Source organism: Scylla paramamosain, chromosome 11, assembly GCF_035594125.1.
Source record: "Scylla paramamosain isolate STU-SP2022 chromosome 11, ASM3559412v1, whole genome shotgun sequence".
In the NCBI taxonomy this organism is placed as follows: Eukaryota; Metazoa; Arthropoda; class Malacostraca; order Decapoda; family Portunidae; genus Scylla; species Scylla paramamosain.
This window is the reverse complement of record NC_087161.1, coordinates 19,160,329-19,182,522: the sequence shown is the minus strand read 5'-3', so window position 1 is coordinate 19,182,522 and position 22,194 is coordinate 19,160,329. Positions and strand designations below refer to the sequence as shown.

The window sequence follows — 22,194 nt, the reverse complement described above, 5'->3', positions numbered from 1 at the left end:
GGCTCGTGTTAGAATCCCGCCAGCTCTTACACACACACACACACACACACACACACACACACGTGCATCTCACCTCTTATCTTTTTTGTGTTTTCTTCCTAGTTTTTTTTTTTCTTCTGTATGGTTTCTTTTCTCTTTCCGTGCGTACTTAAGTAGATTTCTTCATGTGCACTTTTTTGTCTTGTATTGTGCTGTTCATGTACGTGTACGTGTGATTTCATGTCAATTTTGTCTCATGTACATTTTTTTCCTTCCCTGTGTACGTAAACATTCCTTCATTTTTTTTTCTTTTTTAAAGTTTCCTATGTATGTAGACTTCATGTCTTGTGCAGTTCCATACGTACACACCGATATCCATACACACACACACACACACACACACACACACACACACACACACACACACACACACACACACACACATTCTTGTTACGCCATGTACACCTCGTGGGGACTGATTTCCCATGTATGTACATATGTTTTCTTCCGTGTATGTGTTCATCATTTCCTCTGTAGGTGGACGTCAAGGCACACACACACACACACACACACACACACACACACACACACACACACACACACACACTGACTGACTGACTGATTGACTGAGTGATTTATTGACAGACTGAAGGCTTCACTAACAGAGAGTCCTTGTTTCAGACAAGGGCATCGTCAGAAGAGGGACGAGGAGGTGGCTTGCTACTTCGAACTCGGCTGCTTCACAGACGATGGGCCCTTTGATTACCTGGACCTGCTGCCCTCCCCGCCCGACGAGGTGCGTGCGTGCGTGTGTGTGTGTGTGTGTGTGTGTGTGTGTCATAACGGTAGTGTCTCCTAGAAGTAGGTAGGTAGGTGTATTTCACATAATTACGGTGCAAGTATGAATGTAATTCTCTCTCTCTCTCTCTCTCTCTCTCTCTCTCTCTCTCTCTCTCTCTCTCTCTCTCTCTCTCTCTCTCTCTCTCTCTCTCTCTCTCTCTCTCTCTCACCATCCATCCATCCATCCATCCATTCATCTCACACCCTCCGTTTTCTTTTCACATTCCCCTTGCCACTCAGTCCTTCCCACCACCACCACCACCACCACTATTGCACCATCACTGACAGACGCAAATTTACGCAACCCCCCTTCTTCCCTCAGATCAACACCCGCTTCCTGCTGTACACGCGCGAGAGAGACAAGGAGACGGTGCTCAAGCCCTTCAACATCTCCACCATCGCTGACACTCACTTCAACGTGTCCAGACCCACCAAGCTGCTCATCCACGGCTTCGGCTCCTCCTGTTACAGCATGTGGATCAAGGAAATGCGCATTGCTCTCCTGACGGTGGTATGTGATTGGTTTGGGTTACTGTTGTTATTACTCTTTCTGTTTCTGCTGATGCTACTGTTACTGCTATTACTGCTGATTTTACTACTGTTATTTCTACTGCTCTACTTCCTCCAGCCGATCATCATCCTCCTTTTCCTGCCCCTCCTTCTCCTGCCGATCCTCCTCCTCCTCCTTCTCCTATTCTTCTTCGTCTTCTTCCTCCTCCTCCTCCTCCTGCTCCTCCTCTTCCTGCTTCTCCTCCTCCTGCTCCTGTTACTAATGTCATTCTCTCTCTTCCTCTTCCTTCCAGATGGACGTAAACATTATCTGCGTCAACTGGCAGAAGGGAGCCGAGCTTCCCAACTACGTGCGTGCCGCTAGCAACACGCGGGTCGTCGGCAGGCAGGTGAGCGACGGGATGGGAGAGAGAGAGAGAGAGAGAGAGAGAGAGAGAGAGAGATAGAGAGAGAGGGAGAGAGAGAGAGAGAGAGAGAGAGAGGAGAGGGGGAAAGTCGGGTGAATTACATGAAAAGAAAACGCAAACAAAACAGGCATCTAAACTTTTAATCTCTTCATTTTACTACTACTTCTGCAACTACTACTACCACCACCACCACCACTACCACTACTACCACTACTACCACTACTACTACTACTACTACTACTACTATTACTACAGGTGGCGCTATTCCTGGAGAGACTCACTGCCTTCCTCAACACCTCCCTCGACGACTTCCACCTGATCGGGTTCTCCTTGGGTGCCCACGTCTCTGGTCACGCCGGCGCCACGCTTAAGAACCTCTCCAGGATATCAGGTCAGAAGGATGAAGAGGTGACGAGGGAGATAAGGGGATAAGGGAGCACTGAAGGGGAAAAAGTAGAGCTATAAGGTGACAGGAGGTAGACAGGAGGTTAAGGGAGGGTATCAGAAAGCCATGGAAGTGAAAGGGTGTACTATAGGGGAGGAGAAGGAGGTTATGGGTGTCAGATTAAGTCCATGAAGTTAGGGTTACGTTAGTCAGGTGTTTATAAGATGAAGGATAAGGCGGGGGATAGCCAAAAAGGTGCGTGTATGGTAAACTGAGAGGGTGAATTTAAGTAGAGGTGTGTGTGTGTGTGTGTGTGTGTGTGTGTGTGTGTGTGTGTGTGTGTGTGTGTGTGTGTGAGGAGAGAAGTGGGAGGATTGCATAGATAGGTATAGATGGAAATATGCCTCTATCATAGTTGAGGTATCAGAAAGAGAAGGTGTACATATTGAGGCGGCAAATGTGATACTAACTACACAAATAAGGGATATCAGAAGCCCTTCCACACCTCATTAAACTTCCATCACCTTCCATCCACCCACATACCTCCTTCCCACAACTTTTCATCCATTCACTCACACCGTTACGTCGCACCTTCCACCTACCTCCGTACGTCCCTTCTCCTCCTCCTCCTCCTCTTCCTCCTCCTCCTCCCTCTCATTACTACCCTCCATCGCCATGACACAGCCTCCTTTTCTATCTCCTCCAACAGACTCTCATCCGTTCCCTCATAGCGGCGCCATATGACCTCGTTGCTGTCATTTAACCATTTTCTCACATTCTTTTTTATGCGAGAGGGGCATAGGCCAAAGGCAACTAAAAGAGCTAGAAAAAGGCCTACCGAGGTGCTAGTCCCACCCAAAAAAAGGTCAAAATGAAATTAACTACCCACTCTCATCACATCCCAGCCCATTAGCAGTCATCCTCCACCATCCATCACCTTCCTGTCTCCCTCACCACCCAGGCCTCGATCCAGCGGGGCCCCTCTTCGAGTCCTTCTCCCCCTCGGTGCGTCTGGATCACACGGACGCGCGTTTCGTCGACGTGATCCACACCAACGCCGACTCGCTCCTCAAGGGTGGCCTGGGCGCCTTCGAACCCATGGGACACGTGGACTTCTACCCCAACGGCGGTAGGATGCAGAAGGGATGCGACAACCTCTTCATTGGCGGCATGTCTGATATCCTCTGGCGTGAGTTGTGTTGTGTATTTTTACTACCACTGCCACTAACTCTATTACTTCTATTATTGCAACTACTACTACTGCTACTATTACTGCTACTACTACTACTACTACTACTACTACTACTACTACTACTACTACTACTACCAACAGCCACAAAAAGGAGCAGCGGCTTCCTGCATAATCATTACTACTACTACTACTACTACTACTACTACTCCCACCATCACTTATACCCACAATAGCCACGGAAGGGAATAGTTGCTACCTACATAATCACCACCACCACCACCACCACCACCACCACCACAACTAATCAATACTATTGCCAAACCAACACTATTTGTATCCCTCACAGCCACGGAGGGGGGCGGACGCTACCTCTGCAATCACCGGCGGGGGTACAAGTACTACCTGAACTCGGTGGTGCCCAAGTGTCGCTTCCCGGCCTTCGTGTGTCGGGATTACGAGACCTTCTTGCAGGGCGACTGCTTCCCCTGCAAGTCCTGCGGCGACATGGGATACTTTGCGAATCAGGCGGAGGGGCGCGGCCAACTGTACCTCGTCACTATGGACATGGAGCCCTTCTGCGGTAGGTGCTTCCGCAGTAGGAGGAGGAGGAAAGATAGTATATATTATTACTTTTACTAGATTGGGCTCGGGGAAGGTGAAGAAAAGGAAAGATGGGTCGGAGGAGGAAGAGGAGGAGGAGAAGGAGGAAGAGAAGGAGGAAGAAGGGATGAGGGGTGTATTATAGTCTGCACTGGGTTGTTGTTCGGAGGAGGAAGAGGGGAAGGAGGAGGAAGACAAAGAAAGGATGTATACGATACTTTGCACTAGAATGAAGTTATGAGGAAGAGGAAGAAGAGAAGGAGGAGGAAAAACTTAACATATGAGGAATACAGGACGTTAGGAGAGGAACTACTACATAGAATCTCTCTCTCTCTCTCTCTCTCTCTCTCTCTCTCTCTCTCTCTCTCTCTCTCTCTCTCTCTCTCTCTCTCTCTCTCTCTCTCTCTCTCTCGTACCTGTCCCTTTCTCCCCTCACTACCTCCCGCCCTTTTCCCTCCTTAACAACTCTAATTATTCCTTTCTCTTGTACTCACGAACATTCCCCTCCTTCCTTTATTACCCGAGCAATCCCTGCCTTACCTCTCTCTAACCTCCCCTTCCCTACCACTCTTCCTTTCCCCCTTCACTGTGCTCTCCTAATCGTCCTTCCCAACCCCATCGCATCGTGTTCAGTCTTAATTATTCCTGAAAATTTTCCCCCTCCCCTTTCGTTTCCCATCCCTTCAGTTTCTTTCCCTTTCTAACCTCCCTTTCACGTCCCTTTTAATGTTTTCCCTTCCCATGGTTTCCTGTCACCCCTAATCGCCCTTCTATCTGTTCCTTTTATGTTTCTGTACGAGTCATCCTTTTCGTATTTTATTTCCCACTCAACTACTTCCTTTCTTTTCATATTTCCGAGTTTCATCCTCTTCTTCCTTCCGTCTAACTCGTTCCTCACTGCCTTTTATTCCCTCTTAAAGTGCTCTTCATTGCTTCCTTCTGTCTAACTTGCCTCCAACTGCCTTCTACTCATTATTTAACTATTCCCCATCTCTTCCCATCTAATCCATCCCTTAGTCTTCGCCCTGTTAAACTGTTTGCTCCAATCTAGTCAGTTCCTCAGCGCTCTTTCCTTCAACATAACCTACCGCCTCACCATCTTCTCTCACCCAACTCGTCCTTCATTATCCTCTCTAACGTCACTATTCCTTCTCACCTACCCCTTCTTTCACCATCTCCTAGTTAGCCTTTCTCTAACCATCTTCTCCCTCCCCCTATATTGCCCGTCACCGCCTCCTTCTTACGCCCCGCAGCCAACCAGTACAAAGTGACAGTGAAGCACTCCGGGGGGCCGCCAGCTGAGCCCGTCACCACCTACGGGCGCCTTGACATCACCTTCATAGCGGCGGACGGTCTCAACGAAACCCTCCGGTTGACGCAGTAAGTCTCTCTCTCTCTCTCTCTCTCTCTCTCTCTCTCTCTCTCTCTCTCTCTCTCTCTCTGCGAAGAACTTTCTTTTTCGTCTCCATTTCCATCTTATTAACGCAACTAATGATGAATGACGTGATAGAAAATTTAGCTGAAATAAAAAGCGTCTGTCAGTCTATCTGTCTGTCTGTCTGTCTGTCTGATGAAATGTCGGAACGTGATGGAATGGAGTAAATGGGCTGATGAAAATTAAATAAATTACATAGATATGTAAATTGTTCATCAAATAACTTGGTTCTTAGGTTTGTGTGTGTGTGTGTGTGTGAGAGAGAGAGAGAGAGAGAGAGAGAGAGAGAGAGAGAGAGAGAGAGAGAGAGAGAGAGAAACGTAAATTAGCGTAAAATTATCATTCTATTGGGCGTCAACCGTTAATTTAATCAGCGCTAAATAGAACACATGATGATGAAGCGAATCTCTCTCTCTCTCTCTCTCTCTCTCTCTCTCTCTCTCTCTCTCTCTCTCTCTCTCTCTCATGAATTAGTTCTAAATAATCTTATGGTCACGTTCATGAAATTTATCTAATGAATATAAGCATGTATGTATGTACATCTGTATGTATTAAGAAGTAACTCGTGTGTGTGTGTGTGTGTGTGTGTGTGTGTGTGTGTGTGTGTGTGTGTGTGTGATAACTTTTAGGTGATGATTTGCATAGTGTTCGTACCATCTTTTACGGTCCACCTTTCCTTACCTTTACCTTACCTTTCCCTCCCTCCCTCTTCCCCCTCCTCTCCCTCCCTCGCACCCTCCTCCCCTCCTCTCCCTCCGTCCCTCCCTCCCTCTCCCCCTTTTCCCTTTCTTCTTTCACCTCTCCGTGATCGATCTCTCCTTTCCTTTCTCTCTCTCTCTCTCTCTCTCTCTCTCTCTCTCTCTCTCTCTCAACATTCTTTTCTCTTTTCTTCACTTTGTAATTTTCCTCCTCTTCCCTTCCCCCCCCTCCTTCTCTCCATCATGTGTGGCCTTTCCTTCCTCCCATCCCTCCATTACCTCTTTCTCTCCCTTTCCCTCACGTAAGTAACTGTTTACTCTCCATCACTGTCCACTCCTTCTGACACGCCTTCCTTCCTTCCGCCTCGTTCCCTTCCCTTCCTTTTCCATTCCATCCCATCCATCCCCTTTCTCTATCTCAGTTCTTTATTCCCTCTTTGCTTTCTTTTATCCTTCTTTCTTTCCTTTATTTTCCTTTCTTCTCTTTCTTCTCTTTCTTCTCCAGCCTTTCCGTTCCCGTGTTCCGTAATCTTTCTTTCTTTACTTCTCAATTTTTTAATCGTTTATTTTATAACTTTCATCATGTCTTCCTTCCTTCCTTCTTTCCTTGTCATTTTTTTTCTCATTATCTCATTATTGTTTTAATTCATCCCATTTTGCTTATAATACTGAAACCTCTCTCTCTCTCTCTCTCTCTCTCTCTCTCTCTTGACTGAACTGTTCCATAACAATTCTTGATCACATATAATGACCACCACCACCACTACCACTGAACACTTCCCCTTACCGCTGCACGTGCCCCCAGGAGTGAGGATACCGCAATGGAGGCTGGGGGCGCCACAGTCCGCATCGTGGTGCCGCATCCCAACCTGACAGACATCCGCGCCGTGCAGCTGCGGTATACGGCTTACCCCGGCTGGATATACTATGGTTTCCAGCGTTGGGCCATCGACGAGCTCTCTCTCATGGATAGCTTCGGCACCATGTAAGTGGATAGAGTGAGAGGTGGAGATAGTGTAACAAAATGGGGTAGATGAGTTAAAACAATATTGAGAGAGACAGAGAGAGAGAGAGAGAGAGAGAGTGTGTGTGTGTGTGTGTGTGTTTAAGTAAAAAAATCATTGGGTAATATTGAAATAACATTTTGCGTTTCCATCCGAGCGTTAGGTTAGGTAAGTTTGGTTAAGTTTGGTTCATAAATTTAATTGTTAATCCCTTCACTTATTTCATTCATTCAATCTTTATTTCATGATTAAAAAAAAAAGTATCATATGCTGCTCTAGAAATAAATTTGGTCACTGTCTCAAAATTAATAGTCTAGGTTATTTCCACAAAACCCAATTAATTTGTGTGCTCTGTTTATTTATCTATCTTTTTATCAATCTACATATCAGTCTATCTACCCCATCCATTCACCTATACATTTGTCTCTGTATTTGCTTATTTACCAATCAGTCTTTTTATCCACCTGTGAAATCTAACCTAATACACCAATCCTCCTGCCCCTCCTCAGGATGTCCTTCTGTCATCGCGGCACCACTTTAGTGTCTGGCAAGGCAATGCATTTGTCTCTCCTTCCCGGCGAGTGTGACACTTCTGCAGAGCCCCCAGCACCTGCCCCAAAACCTCCCACCAAGATCCCTCCTGCAGCCCCTGCCCCCACATCCCCATCAGGCAGCCGTCCTGCACTGCAGCCTCAGCACCCTCCCTTCCCACAAACCCCTCTCAAGGTTTGTGTGCCTTTGTGTTGATGTGTTTTTTTCTGTCTTAACTGTGTAATAATCAGATGTGTATTAATTGCTGTGTTTTTTAATGCTAGATTAATCTGGTTGTTATGTTACGATCTTTGTTATTTATCTGAAAAAAAAAAATGTGTATCCCTTTGTATTTGCATCATTCATACTTGCATTTCTTGTTTATAAAGTAACTGATACATTAACAGTAATCCTCCATCACTCCTTTGTCTTTATGTACTGCATATGAGTGTGTATAGGTAGGCATACCCTTAGTTTCTTGTAGCTTTGTGTTCCAAAGGGAAGACAATCAATACTCTTCATATATATTCCACACACTTACAGGAGGGCGAGAATGAGGTGATGACTCTGCTGGGTGCCAATCTCAGCCACCACCAGCCCATTCCATCGCCAGTGCTTCTGCCGGCCAAGCCCCACGCCATCCTCACACCCCTTCACTCCCACCCTGTGCATCCTGGGGTACAGCACACCCATGAGGCACCCAAAAAGGACCTCACTCCCCAGCCCAGCCACCCAAAGACTCCCCCAGGACACCACAACAACCCAGCACCTCCCCAGCTTCCCCCTAGTGCCAATTCCCACGGCCCTCGCCATCCCAGTTACTATCCCACCAATTTGGCGCCCAACCTCCCCAACTCTCCCTTCAGTGGCCACTCCCCAAATCTCATCTCCAGTCATTTCCTTGTCACGTCTTATGGTGGACATCTCTCCCGAGAGCCTTTTGGCAGCCGTCCTCCTGCTGTGAGTGTGGTGCCAGGGAAAGGCTGGGTTGCAGTCACGAGAGGCGAGCCAGTTAACATCATCCCTGCCCCTGATCTGGGTCCTGGACACAACCTCCCCCATCTCCCTGTCAGTGCTAATACCCCACCCACAGTTCCTACCTCAGCTGCTACTCCTTCCACCATTCCCACCTCTGATGCCACCACCACAAGAACCACCACAATTTCAGACTCAGATATTTCAGATACAACAACTACTACTCCTACCACCATTTCCACTACTATTAGCAACAAGACTGATAGTAATAGTTCTACTCTTCTCACCACCATGCCCACATCCACCACCACACCCTTGCCACTAGATGCCAGCACCACCTCAACCTTAATAGCTTCTAACAATGTCACTATTACTGAATCCACCACTAAGGACCTCAACACCACCATTACCACATTCACCACCACCACCACTGCTACTCCCACCTCAGAGCCTGCTGTGAGTTTAGAGAGGGTGTTTGTTAGCATTGAAGTCGATCCGAGCAAGAGTGACAATGGGCAGGGACTGGAACACATACTAGGATTTCAGGATGTTCCTCCCTCCCTAACCCATCCTGGCAAGCTCCCCCATGCACACCCCCAGACACATCCCAGCCTCACCCCCATCCTGTACACCAACAGCCTTATTGATGGCGATGTTCCAGATAGAGAGAGAGCACGGGCCCTCACCCTCACCTTCCCCAGGGCCCAGTCTCTTCCTCATCCCGCCCCACAGTTTCATGCCCCGGGTCCAGTCTATGTTACTGGAGCCTGGGTAAGAAAAGGGCAAAACCCTCCATCACGTCAGCCTCCAATCCCCAGGTCCCAACATCTTCCAGCCCAGCGACCCCTTCAGAGCCGAAGTCCTCAACATCAGTCTAATGTGGATCACCAGCCTCAGCCTCGCCCACCACCAGGGCCTCAGACTCAGTCACTTCCAGTTCAAGGTCCCCAGCCTGAGGCATCTCCACGTCCACAATTCCTCTCAGGCTCAAGACTCCAGCCTCAGCTTCAGTCTCCATCACCCAAACAGCCTCAGCACCCTTCACCTTCTGCCACAAGCCCAACTGCCCAGCCAGGTCAAGAGTCCCAACTACAACTAGACCCAGGGTCTCCTCACCAGGCACTCTCTGACCAGGCCTCACAACCCTTACCACCATCTTCAAGTGTCCATCCACAGATGGCACCACCACCACCACCACCACCACCACCACCACCACCTAGCCTGAGACCTCACCCCATGCCATCCTTAAGTCCTCAACTTCAGTCTCAGCCCCCTTCAAGTCCTCAGCCTCAACCTCTCCATCCACCACTCCCAGGGCCACAGCTACAACCATCAGGCATCCAGTCTCAAACTAAACCCCAATCCCAAGCCCAACCCAAGTTACAGTCCCAATCCCAAGCCCAACCCAAGTTACAGTCCCAATCCCAAGCCCAACCCAAGTTACAGTCCCAATCCCAAGCCCAACCCAAGTTACAGTCCCAATCCCAAGCCCAATCCAAGTTACAGTCCCAATCCCAAGCCCAACCCAAGTTACAGTCTCAATCCCAAGCCCAATCCAAGTTACAGTCCCAGTCCCAAGCCCAATCAAAGTTGCAGGCCCAGTCCCAAGTTCAAACCCAGGATCAGTCCCAAGTTCAAACCCAGGATCAGTCCCAAGTCCAGTCCCAGTTCCATGTTCAGCCACAGACACAGTCTCAAGCCCAACCCTGGTCCAGGCCTCAAGCCCAGCCCCAGTCCAAAGTCCGGTTGCAACCTCAGTCCAAAGTTCAGCCCCAGTCCAAGGTTCAGTCCCAGCCCCAGTCTTTGCCACAGCCTCAGGTGCAGTCCCATCCACAGTACCTGCCTCAGTCTCTTTCACCACCTACCATCCAGTCCCCACCAGCCCTAAGCTCACCACAGCAGTCAGCTTTGAGTCCTCAGCCACAGCCACCCTCACGCGTCGGTTCCCAGAGGTACCTCCGCCATGGCACACTTTTCCTCACGCAGTCCCTACAGGCACCAGGTCGCCAGACTCAGCCTCATCCCAGTTCACATACTACAGCTGGTTCTGCTGCTCACGCTCGATCTCAGCAGACTCCACACCCACAGTCCCAACCACACCCAAGCTCAAGGCCTCAGTCCCCATCCTCCACACCTGCTCCACCCTCCCAGTCCTTGCAGGCTCCTGCCAGCTCTCAGTGTGCTGATTGTCCCACACACAGGGAAGACTCTCTTTCTGGCTCCTCCCAAGGGTGGCTGCCACCTCCACCTCCACCTCCACCACCATCCCAGCCTCGGACACGTAACTTCTCCCCGCAGACCATTGTGGGTCGAGGCTGGGCGCCACAGCCCAGTTCACAGTCCCATCACTGGATACGGCAGCACCCTCGACCCGATGCGGTGGCCTCTCCTAGTATCCCAGAACTGCATCTTTCTGCCCCCAACCCACCACTTAACAGTCCCCCACATCAGCAGCCACAGCAGCAGCAGGAACACTCAGAACTCCAGGAGCATTCTGAAAGGCCCCAGGGGGAAGAGGATCCACAGCACACTGTGGATGACCGGTCCATGCCTCTCTATGTGCAACTGCTGCCACCCACCTTCAGGCAGCTTCCCCACCTTGAGTCACGACAGCAGCAGTTTGACACCCAATCCAGGCAGCGTGCTGGGCGGGGTGGCTGGGGAAGGAGTCTATCTGTGCCGGGTCCTGGAACACACATGGGGATGTTCACACCAGTGATGATGCGCCTGCATGACCATCCCAAGGCGCGCTACATTCCCCTCAGACCCCAGCGCCACCATCCCCTCCTCTCTTAATTCTTCCCGTGTATCACCTTATTTATTAATCTTCAAAACTGCACGTGTGTGTGTGTGTGTGTATGTGTCTGTGTGAAAGAGAGAGAGAGAGAGAGAGAGGGGTATGGAAGGAAGTTGTTAACAGTTGGGCAAGGCAAGCCTCGTGTGACTGTCATCTTCATCTTGTTATTTATTGTTCTTGCTTGTGGTTGCCACTGATGTAATTTATAATTATTGTTCTTCCTTGATATATAATTTATATGTTGTACCCCCCGTGATAGTCTATTTAGGTTGTTGCTGTTGTTGTCGTTATACTTATTTGTTGTAGATGCATTATTATTTATTATCATCACTGAGGTAGTCGTGGTGGTGGGAGGGACAGCAGGTCATGTCATCCCCCACCACCTCCCCCAGCCCTGCTGCTCTCGCCAGGGGAGTCACGTGATAGTAGATGTAACGTATTTAATTCAAAAGGACTTTAGCTTCACTTTAAGGTGCAGCATCATCCAGTGTTGCTGAAGACTGAAGTTAAATAAAAAAGGTTTAGTGAAAATATAAATTATATTTAGACCAATACATTTTATACACTATGTATTTACTCGTCTTTTTATATGATTATTACCCTTTTCAAGTTATTAATTTACACTGGAGGTGTGGGTGAAGTTCTGAGTATTCCACATGGAGGCCTCATCAACAGCAAGGTGGGCATTGGCAACATCCTCAACCAAGATGATGTACTGGCAGTCTGTATCAGTCTCCTCCACTACCTCCACAACTATCTCACACTCAGGAGGCCCCTGAGAGAAGTTGTTATGAGACTTATACATCTCAGTCTTCCTCAACCCAGGCACCAAAACAAAGCTGCTCGATTCCTTTGTGAGTTGTGCACGAGTGCCAAGAGAGCCTGAGGCTGGAGGACATCTGGTCATCAATAGGGCATCTGCAAAAATTACCTTTTCTTGGTAAATTCATGAAGGCTTACCTACAGTGAACAACAGTTTACAAAAGTCAAAGAGAAAAGTAAAGAAGCCTGAAACAACAGGAAGAGGAATAAATCCTGGGACCATGGCTGGATCATGTTTATCTCACTGTTCAGAATGAAGTCCTTTATGTTAGCCTTATTTACAGAAACCTTCAAGAACAGAGGTGACATGTGACTGAGGCAATACATGTACTACATTGTCATACTCCATGTTGATCATAGTGAAATTAGGGTTGTTGACCTGATCTCACCTGTGGTGTCTGAAGTTTGCTTTCTTTCTTCATCAATACCCTGTCGCCTCCCACTAAATGCCTCCTCTTCTCCTATCCTGTAAAATTAAAAATATACATCAACTTCAAGTCCATGGTTGATGTTGCTTTCCTACATATCATTAGCTTTGTAATACGCACCACTGCTGGTATACATCAGAAATGGACATGAATGGGTGTCAGGGCATGACACAATATTATCCTGTTTTCTTCACTGGTGCTGGCAGGCACTAAGTGAGCATACCCAGGTATCTACTATGAATTTTCATAATTTGCTTTTAAGTAACTGTATAATTTATTCACAACACTTCTCAGAAGAAACTAAGAACTACAAAACGGTTAATCACAGACAGTTTTGTGGACAATTAATAAATACTAAGTAAAGTGATATTTGGGAAAGGCTTTGTTGCAACAGCTGTCTCACAAGCTGTCTTACTGAATGATTTACTTCATATTTTCTTCACCTTGAGGTAGTGCCAGTATCCTGGCCAGCACATGTCATGGAATGCTGGTGCAGTGCTTCCTCTGAGTACAACAACAGCCGACATCCAGGACACTTGTGCTCACTGGACCTATGGAACTGAAACAAAAGATAAATGGTGTACATCAAGAAGAGTGACAATAAGATAACATTAATACTGTTGAGTCTTATCTAAGGTTATATGACAAAGCCACAAGGACCATAATGAACAATAACAATATCTACTGGATAATGAAGATTTAAGGAATGATCATCGCTCTGTCACTAGTAACTGGGTTTCTATACCAGGGTAGCAGGTAACATTCAGAGGAAGAAGGTTGCAGACAAAATTTACCTCAATCTGAGAAAGGTATTGCTATAATGCTATCCAGAAGACTCTGATAGAAATTATTATGCAGTCTCCTTACCTTCTTCATGTGGTAGATATAACTGGCATGAAATTTCCAGTGCCTGTTACAGGCAGTGCAATGATAAGCTGCCTTCCGCATGTGGTGGGCTCGCCGATGCAGTGTGAGGTTGGATCTGCAGCTGAAATGCATAAAAATATAATAAATCTCTTAAAATTCAAAATGTACTATCAAAAGTTAAAACAGCTTGATAGCTTGGTACTTTAACAAATACTTTCATGTATGTTGAGATAAATTACTAGAATATATTACGCTAGTACAGAATAGTACATGTGACTACCATTCATTTCAATAAGGTCAACTTATGCCTTTTGTTCCCGGGTGCAGCAGGACTTGACCACAGAGACGGCCCATCTGTGCTACACCTCACAAATCTGTCACCTTTCACAGTTAAGAGTAAATATTAAATGTACCCACAGAGTTGAGTGTACCTGAACACCTTGGAGCATTCTGGACAGGTGTAGCCCTGATGTGCCCTGAGATGCTCTGCCAGAAGGGAAGTGTGAGGGAAGGTGTGGCCACAGAGGGGACACTGGTGACTACCGTGAGCCTTCCCATGAACCCGTGCTTCATGTCGCTCCAGGGCCTCCTTGCGGCTGAACCCTCGCCCACACAACTCACACAGAATGTCGCCCTGTAATCATCTCATCAATGTCAACATGTACAAGGAAGATCTGTATTTGAATAATAATACAACAATACATTACACTACATTACAAAGCCATCAAGCAACATATATTGAATCTTTGGCCTCTCCAGGAATGAATAATACTAAAAGTTTAAATTTAGGTGTAGATCACCATTACTGTTTTGTAAAGCAGGTTCAGTATCTATGCAGACAGCATTTCCACTAAATGGCAGCTTTGCAGTCCACATTTATGTCCTGCAGACAGGAGAAATGTTGTGGAATATAATGACATTCAGTGATAAAACTCAAGGTGATGCTTGGCACCTTATCACATTCAGTGGCTCATTTATAAGCTTGGCATTTTTTTTTTTTTTATGTAGGAAGGACACCAACAAAAGGCAACAAAAATCCAATAAAAAAATTTTAAAAAGCCCACTGAAATACTGGTCCCTAATTGGGTCTGAAGTAATGATAAAACATTGAAGGATAAGTGTCTTGAAACCTTCCTCTTGAAGGAGTTCAAGTCATAGGAAGGTGGAAATACAGAAGCATGCAGGGAACTCCAGAGTTTACCAGAGAAAGGGATGAATGATTGAGAATACTGGTTAACTCTTGCATCAGAGAGGTGGACAGAATAGGGTGAGAGAAAGAAGAAAGTCATTTGCAGAAAGGCTGCAGGAGGAGGAGAGACATGCAGTTAGCAGTATCAGAAGAGCAGTTAGCATGAAAATAGTGGTAGAAGATAGAGAGAGATGCAACATTGCAGTGATAAGAAAGAGGCTGAAGACAGTCAGTTAGAGGAGATGAGTTGATGAGATGAGAAGCTTTTGATTTGACCCTGTATAGAAGAGCAGTATGAGTGGAACTCCCCCCCAGACATGTGAAGCATACTCTATACATGGATAGATAAGTCTCCTGTACAGAGGTAGCAACTTGGGGGGGGTGAGAAAAACTGGTAGAAATGTCTCAGAACACCTAACTTCATAGAAGCTGTTTTAGTTAGAGGTGAGATGTGAAGTTTCCAGTTTAGATTATAATAAAAGGACAGACCAAGGATGTTCACTGAAGAAGGGATAGTTCTCTGGAAGGTTATGTTGAGTTGATAAATAGAAGAATTGAGTTTTTGAGACATTGAACAATATCAAGTTTACTCTGCCCCAATCAGAAATTTTAGAGATAAAAAATCAGGCATTCTGTGGCTTCCCTACATGAACTGTTTACTTCATGAAGGGTTGGAGGTCTATGAAAAGATGTGAAAAAGTGCAGGGTGGTATCAGCGTAGCAGTGGGTAGGACAAAAAGTTTGGTTCAGAAGATCCTTCATGAATAATAGGAAGAGAGTGGGTGACAGGACAGAACCCTGAGGAACACCACTGTTAACAGATTTAGGAGAACAGTGACTGTCTACCATAATAGCAATAGAATGGTCAGAAAGGAAACTTGAGATGAAGTTACAGAGAGAGAGAGAGAAGGATAGAAGCCATAGGAGGATAGTTTGGAAATCAACACTTTGTTCCAGACTCTATTAAAAGCTTTTGATATGTCTAAGGCAACAGCAAAAATTTCACCAAAATCTCTAGAAGAGGATGACCAAGACTCAGTAAGGAAAGCCAGATCACCAGTAGGACAGCCTTAATGGAACCCATGTTGGCGATCAGATAGAAGGTTGTGAAGTGATAGATGTTTAAGAATCTTCCTGTTCAGGATAGATTCAAAAACTTTAGATAGACTGGAAATTAAAGCAATAAGATGGTAGTTTGAGGTATTAGAACAGTCACCCTTTTAAGGAACAGGGTGAATGTAGGCAAACTTCCAGCAAGAGTTGAAAGAGTTTGAATGGGCAAAGGTGTAAGCACGGAGGCACAGTTTCGGAGAACAATAGGAGGGACCCCATCAGGTCCATAAGCCTTCTAAGGGTTTAGGCTGGTGAGGGCATGGAAAACATCATTGTGAAGAATTTTAATACGTAGCATGAAGTAGTCAGAGGGTGGAGGAGAAGAAGGAACAAGCCCTGAATCAACCAAAGTAGAGATTTTAGCAAAGGTTTGAGTGAAGAGTTCAGCTTTAGAAATAGATGTGATAGCAGTGGTGCCATCTGATTAAAATAAAGGAGGGAAAGAAGAAACAAAGTTATTTGAGCTGTTTTTGGCTAGGTGCCGGAAGTCATGAGAGGAGTTAGCTCTTGAAAGATTTTGACACTTTCTATTAATGAAGTTGGAGATCAAACTTGGCATGGTTCTAAGCAGAAATATAAAGCGCATGAGATTCTGGAGATGGAAGGCTCAAGTAACTTTTGTGGCCATACTTTTAAAACTCCACAATTTGAACTGTTGTACTTCACTAAATGTAAAGGTGGATGGAGATAGGTTGCAAACCTACCTACAAGATGAGGATGATTTAGTTATGTGCAGTAGGTCTTCAATCCCATCAAAGGAATTAATCAGTAATATTTCATAAGATGCACTTTGTTAAGGAGTACCTTGGTGAGATGAGACTTGACTTGGTGCAGGGCTGCCAGATGGCGAGGCAGGTATGCAGCACTTGGCAGCTTCACCTATCACATACAAAAAGTTCCTTTATTACTGATAATGCAAAATGTTACAATTTTCTACAGAAAATGAATAAAATAAATAAAATAAATAAATAAAAGATATGGAATTCCATTAATCTTTGCAGTCATACACAGCTCCTGCTTAAAGTTAAGTTTAAAATGATGATGGTGATAATGATGATGATGATGATGATGATGATGATGATGATGATGATGATGCTTATCCTCACCAGGCACAAGTTGCATGTGACTGGAGTATTCTTGTAGCAGGCATTGACATGTTTGATATATTCTCTCCTCAGGAGGAAGACATGCAAACACCCTTTGCATTTGTACCTCACTTTTTCACGTTCCATTCTTTTCATCTGAGGGCATTTGTGGTTCAGAATGGCTTTTTTTGATGCAAATTCTTGTTTACATTTCTGACATTTTTTTCTTCCTGTCCTTGAAGGAAGTCGGAACTGGTGAGCTGAGGGGAAGGTATCTATTTTGTCACACTCAGGCTCTGCAGTCTTGCTCTCATCTTCATAATACTCAAAGTCATCCCACTTTTTTGCAGTTTTTCTTCTTTTTGCTGCAGGTCTTTGGGGCAACGAAACTGCAGCAGGAGTTGTGGCAATTTCCTTTTCCTCGCCACACTGCTTTTTGTGATCTTGATAAAAACTGTCTTTAAAATATCTACCATTTTTGGGATCAGTGCTCTCACTCTGTTTATCTTTGGCATTACTGTCTTTCACACTTGGATTCAAGGTAACTGGCACTAATTTCTCAGTGAAGCACTGGTTCACCAAAGTCTGACTGCTGGACACGTTGTGGCCTTCCAGAACAGTTGCTGGTTTATCCAATTGGCTGTCTTGGCCATCATTCCTGTGGTACTCATGATCACAAACAGACTGAAGTGAGTATGACAAAATTTTGTTATCTGCCTCACAAGTAGCATGAGACCTTAAACTTTGGTCAAACTTTTGGTTTTGTGCATGACCCTTATTTGGAGATGCATCCTGGCTAATGTCCAAATTATCCAGCACTTCTTTCCTAGCAGAACCTCCATCATCAGGACCAGTCCTACCACTTCCACAATCACCAATGTCATACAAAGTACCCTTTCCTAATGCCTGCTGCTCTATTTTATCCCTACTGCTGTACAGCCTCAGCAGTGCCAGCCTTTGTTTCTCTTGCTGGTGTGTGTGGTAGTCCAGCCCCAGCACCAGCCGGTAGCACCTGAAGCACACCCATGACAGCTGTACCTCACAGGCCAGCACCTCTCCCAGTGCCTCTGCTATGGCTCGGCCTGAGTGCCTTAGCTGATTGCTGCCCCTTACCCACCGGCTGCCACTCAGCTGGCGGCCACACACACAGCACTCTTTGGCAGGATTGGTGACCTCCATGGTATCTGTAGAGAGAATAAAAATTACTCAAGAAATCCATGAATGAGAAATGTCTTTTTTTTTCTACATTTAGGCTAATTTTTTTTATGTAAGAGGATCACTGGCCAAGGGAAACAAAAAGGGAAAAAAATCCCACTGAGGTGCTAGCCCCAAAAGAGATTTCAAGAGAATCATAAAAAATTGAAAGATAAGTGTCTTGAAACTTCCCTCTTGAAAGAGTTCAAGTCACAGGAAGGAAGAAATATAGAAGCAGGCAAGGAGTTCCAGAGTTTGGATTATGATGACATTAGATTTATGGATAAAAATTAAACCACACTTAGTAAGATGCCAACTGTAAATTGTTGGGGGGTGCATCCCTGTAATTTCATTTTAGTACCTAGATTAATTTATTATTCATTATTTTCACAAATTGTTTCTTTATGTGGGGGGAGAGGGGGATAACTGATATTATAATGTGTGTGTTATCTGTGAGGATGAAAATATTTTTTTTCCAGGTTGATTTTAGCATGTTTTGTATTAATCTGTTAGTTGTTTTCATTGAAAATCAGCTGTTCCTAGTGAGGTAAGGGGGTGGAGGAGAAAAAAGAGCTGATTTCCAGAGAAAATGGTTAGCAGATTAATTAAAAATACACCAAAATATATAAGAAAAAATATTATTGTCTCCCAACTTGAAACAGGCAAGAAAGTAAACATTTACCAATGTGTCTTATCAAACCATGATCTTATTAAGGGGACATGAGCTTTTTTGCCATCCAAGCTGCATGCTGTGACACAGAAAATAATGAAAAAATTATGGCTTTGTTGAAGGAAGCAAGAGAATATGGATCAGAGCATAAAGTAATAAAGGAAGACTTCAACTTGCTAAATATAAAAAGGGAAAACTTAACATGCAAATCTGATAATGATATTCTGAGCAAAAACATCATTGAGAAGGTGCAGGATTGTTATTTTGTACAGCACATTAATAAAATTACTAGATTCAGAGGCATTACTGCCGGAAATGTATTGGATTTGGTCTTCAGTGACAATAATGCAATTGTTAAAGATATAAAGGTCACAGATCCACTGGGAAGAAGTGATCATAGTTGTCTGAACTTCAAATGTGATATAGAACCACAGGAAAAAAGTACAAAAGACTTGTATGAGAGGGCAGATTTTGAGAAATTAAACAGACTACTACTAGCAGTTAACTGTGATGAATATTTAGAAGGTCGGGACATGAAGATATATGAGCAAAAAATTTAAGAAGCTACAGGATTCTATAGATGAATGTATCCCAAAGAGAAAATTTAACAGCATGTATAGATTAAGGAAAAGAACAAACAAAGCAATGAACAACAAACTATGGAGAGAGAGAGAGAGAGAGAGAGAGAGAGAGAGAGAGAGAGAGAGAGAGAGAGAGAGAGAGAGAGAGAGAGAGAGAGAGAGAGAGAGAGAGAGAGAGAGAGAGAGAGAGAGAGAGAGAAGACTTTGGATGAGACTAAGAGAAATGAAGGAGGAAAGAAAAAAACAATACAAGGGAATACATCCTACAGCAACAAAATTACAGCCAAATTAATAACCAAGTGAAACAAGAGACAAGAAAGGCAATTAAAAATGTAGAAAAAACAATCGCCTAGAATATTAAGCCAAACCCCAAAATATTTTGGAAATATATATAGTCTAAGACAAAAGCTTCAAGTAGTGTGAGTGGTTTATACAAGGACTAGAAAAAACTATGACGACAATAGATTACAAAGATAAAAGCAATGATTCTAGTGGAATTTTTTAGTTCAGTCTTTACCGAAGAACCAGAAGGGGAGATACCTACCTTGGATATTAAAGACATTCCTGAATTGTTACAAATTGAGTTCATCTGTGAAGATATTTGTTGTATCACTGATAAACTACAAAGAGATAAGTCCCCTGGTCCAGATGAATTACACTCTCATGTTATAAAAGAAGTTAAGAATGCAATTGCCTATACACTTAGACTCATATTTGATTTATTGCTTTGGAACAACAAATCACCAACAGACTGGAAATATCACAGCTATCTACAAAAAGGGGATAAAAGTGATCCAAGGAATTACAGGCTGGTAAGTTTAACATGTGTCATCTGTAAGTTAATGGAATCCTTGATAAGAGAAAAAATGTTGGAACATCTAAAAAGGCATAATCTAATTAGTAATAGACAGCATAGTTTTGTGAATGGCTGCTCAACAGTACTTTGGTTGATCATGGTATTGGATTAATGGACTGCAATCTTAGATGAAGAAGGTGCTGTAGTCATTGCCTACTGTGATTTTATGAAAGCATTTGACAGGGTGCCACACAGAAGACTTATGGAAAAAATCAAAAGTTATTATATTAGGGTCAACATTTTCTGGATGGGTTTGCAAGTTTCTCAAGGGAAGGAAGCAGCAAGTAATAGCCAACAGTGTCAACTTGGAATGGAAAGAGGTGTTTGTTTTATATATAAATGACCTTCCAGAGACCATGCTTAATAGTGAAATGTTTTTATATGCAGATGACACCAAAGTTTTTAGAAAATTCAAGTATAAGGGAGATTGTGAAAAATTATGAGATTTTGAAAGAATGAAAAATGGGTCACACAAGTGGATGTTGCAGCTCCATCCCCCAAAAATGTAATATAAAGAGGATTGGAAAATTAAAAAACAGGGAACTTTCAATATGTTATGGATGAAAACCTTAAGTCAATGAAGGAAGAAAAGATTTGGGAGTTATAATTGATAATGATTTGAAATTCACTGCTCACCTAGCAGAGAAAATCAACAAGTCCAGTAGGATGGTTGGGCTCATTAGAAGAAGCTTCACAACTCTGGACGAGACAATGTTTAGGGCTTTGTTTGTGGCATTGGTGCAATCACAAATTAAATATGGTAATCAGGTATGGTGCCCATACAAGAAAAAGGGTGCGAAGGAAGTTGAAGCAGTACAGAAGAGACCTACAAAGCTGGTGCCAACCTTAAAGAACCTCCCATATGAAGAAAGACTGAGGAAGTTAGATTTACCAACATTAACATACTGAGGATCAAGAGTGGATATGGTGGAGACTTACAAGATGATGAATAGTGTGTATGATGGTAATGTATGTGAAGGATTATTTGTGGATCAAATTGGAGCTGTGACAAAAGGACACGACAAGAAGATATATAAGCAAAGGCCACGATTGGACATCAAGAAATATACATTTTGCAACAGACTAATGAACAGTTGGAATAGCCTCCCAGATTCTGTGATGAATGCAAGATTAGTGTTGGATTTTGAGAGAAATCTGGATAGGGTGTGGAAGTGACAAAGACAAAAATGGGATTGTACAGCAACAATTGAAAATACCTGTTTCAACCATAATAACCATTTGGCCATAGGCCGTTTTAGTGATCCAGAACTGGAGTCACAGTTCTAGTTGGCCTCTTCAAGTCTGAGTCTCTAGAGTATAAACTATCAGAAAATCTGAATGATGATCTTATCATTAAAGATATTCTACTAGACGCCATACATCCTGCATAATTAACTTGAATCCTTATCTCATATACCAAAAAAGAACAGTGCCAAGTGTTAGGTAATAAGTGCCAACTAGTGAATAGAAGCTATGAATAGTAACAAGTGAGTAGCAGGTAACAGGTAATACCAAGCAGTGATAAGAGACTGGTAATTCAAGTCATTAACAAGTGACAAGCAATCAAGCAGTGACGTGACAAGTGCCTAGTTCCTACAGCTGGTGGAGAGGAAGAAAGTTTGGTTTCCCCACACCCACTCACTCCACTCTTGTTGGCTTGTTTTACTGCATTTTCACAATCGTTGTATATCACACTTTGATATAGAGCTGCTCTATTTGCAGGAAAGCGGCTTATAATGATGTTTCCAGGGTGAGGTGAAATGGTGTTTAAATGTCCTTTAGTTTCTCCACCACAGCTGATCTGTGCCCATTACTCTTCTTCTTCTTGTGACCTCTACTGTAAATAAAAGATGCAATTGATAACCTTCTTGGGTCCAACTTCTCCCATATATCACTGAAAATTTATTCATGACAGAACTAAACAAGCCCTAAACTAGCTGGAGAGGGGAGGGGGGGGGATCTTCCTCTAATAAAGAGCCCACCCCTTATTTTGTTTACAGCTTTATTCCTATGTCTTTTGACACTGTACATAGTAT

General features: G+C 44.3%; 2 protein-coding genes across 3 annotated transcripts in view; one reads left to right on the top strand and one right to left on the bottom strand.

Annotated features, from left to right (window-relative positions):
• LOC135105020 (mucin-4-like) overlaps positions 1–11,925 on the top strand; it is a 49,719-nt gene extending 37,794 nt beyond the window's left edge. For both annotated transcript variants that reach the window (XM_064012905.1, XM_064012906.1), the window contains exons 3-12: positions 661–775; positions 1,142–1,330; positions 1,623–1,718; positions 1,992–2,127; positions 3,083–3,310; positions 3,660–3,893; positions 5,167–5,293; positions 6,852–7,031; positions 7,560–7,776; positions 8,125–11,925. In XM_064012905.1, the coding sequence (XP_063868975.1) occupies positions 661–775; positions 1,142–1,330; positions 1,623–1,718; positions 1,992–2,127; positions 3,083–3,310; positions 3,660–3,893; positions 5,167–5,293; positions 6,852–7,031; positions 7,560–7,776; positions 8,125–11,352 (4,750 nt within the window). In that variant the 3' untranslated portion in view covers positions 11,353–11,925. The remainder of the gene's footprint in view (positions 1–660; positions 776–1,141; positions 1,331–1,622; positions 1,719–1,991; positions 2,128–3,082; positions 3,311–3,659; positions 3,894–5,166; positions 5,294–6,851; positions 7,032–7,559; positions 7,777–8,124) is intronic.
• Positions 11,874–22,161, bottom strand: LOC135105022 (zinc finger imprinted 3-like). The gene is made up of 8 exons (XM_064012912.1): positions 21,801–22,161; positions 16,879–18,041; positions 16,577–16,651; positions 13,902–14,104; positions 13,471–13,591; positions 13,047–13,162; positions 12,565–12,641; positions 11,874–12,271 (listed from the first exon to the last, which is right to left on the bottom strand). The coding sequence occupies exons 2-8, from the start codon at positions 18,034–18,036 to the stop codon at positions 11,967–11,969; spliced, it is 2,055 nt and encodes a 684-aa protein (XP_063868982.1). The 5' UTR covers positions 18,037–18,041; positions 21,801–22,161; the 3' UTR covers positions 11,874–11,966.
• Between the last annotated feature and the right edge of the window lie 33 nt (positions 22,162–22,194).

Coding starts and splice junctions, on each gene's coding strand:
- LOC135105022 (XM_064012912.1), bottom strand. CDS start 18,036: ATGGAGGTCACCAATCCTGCCAAAGAGTGCTGTGTGTGTGGCCGCCAG. Junction 14,105..16,576: donor TCAAGTCTCATCTCACCAAG/GTACTCCTTAAC, acceptor AGATGATTACAG/GGCGACATTCTGTGTGAGTT. Junction 13,592..13,901: donor GAATGCTCCAAGGTGTTCAG/GTACACTCAACT, acceptor TATGCATTTCAG/CTGCAGATCCAACCTCACAC.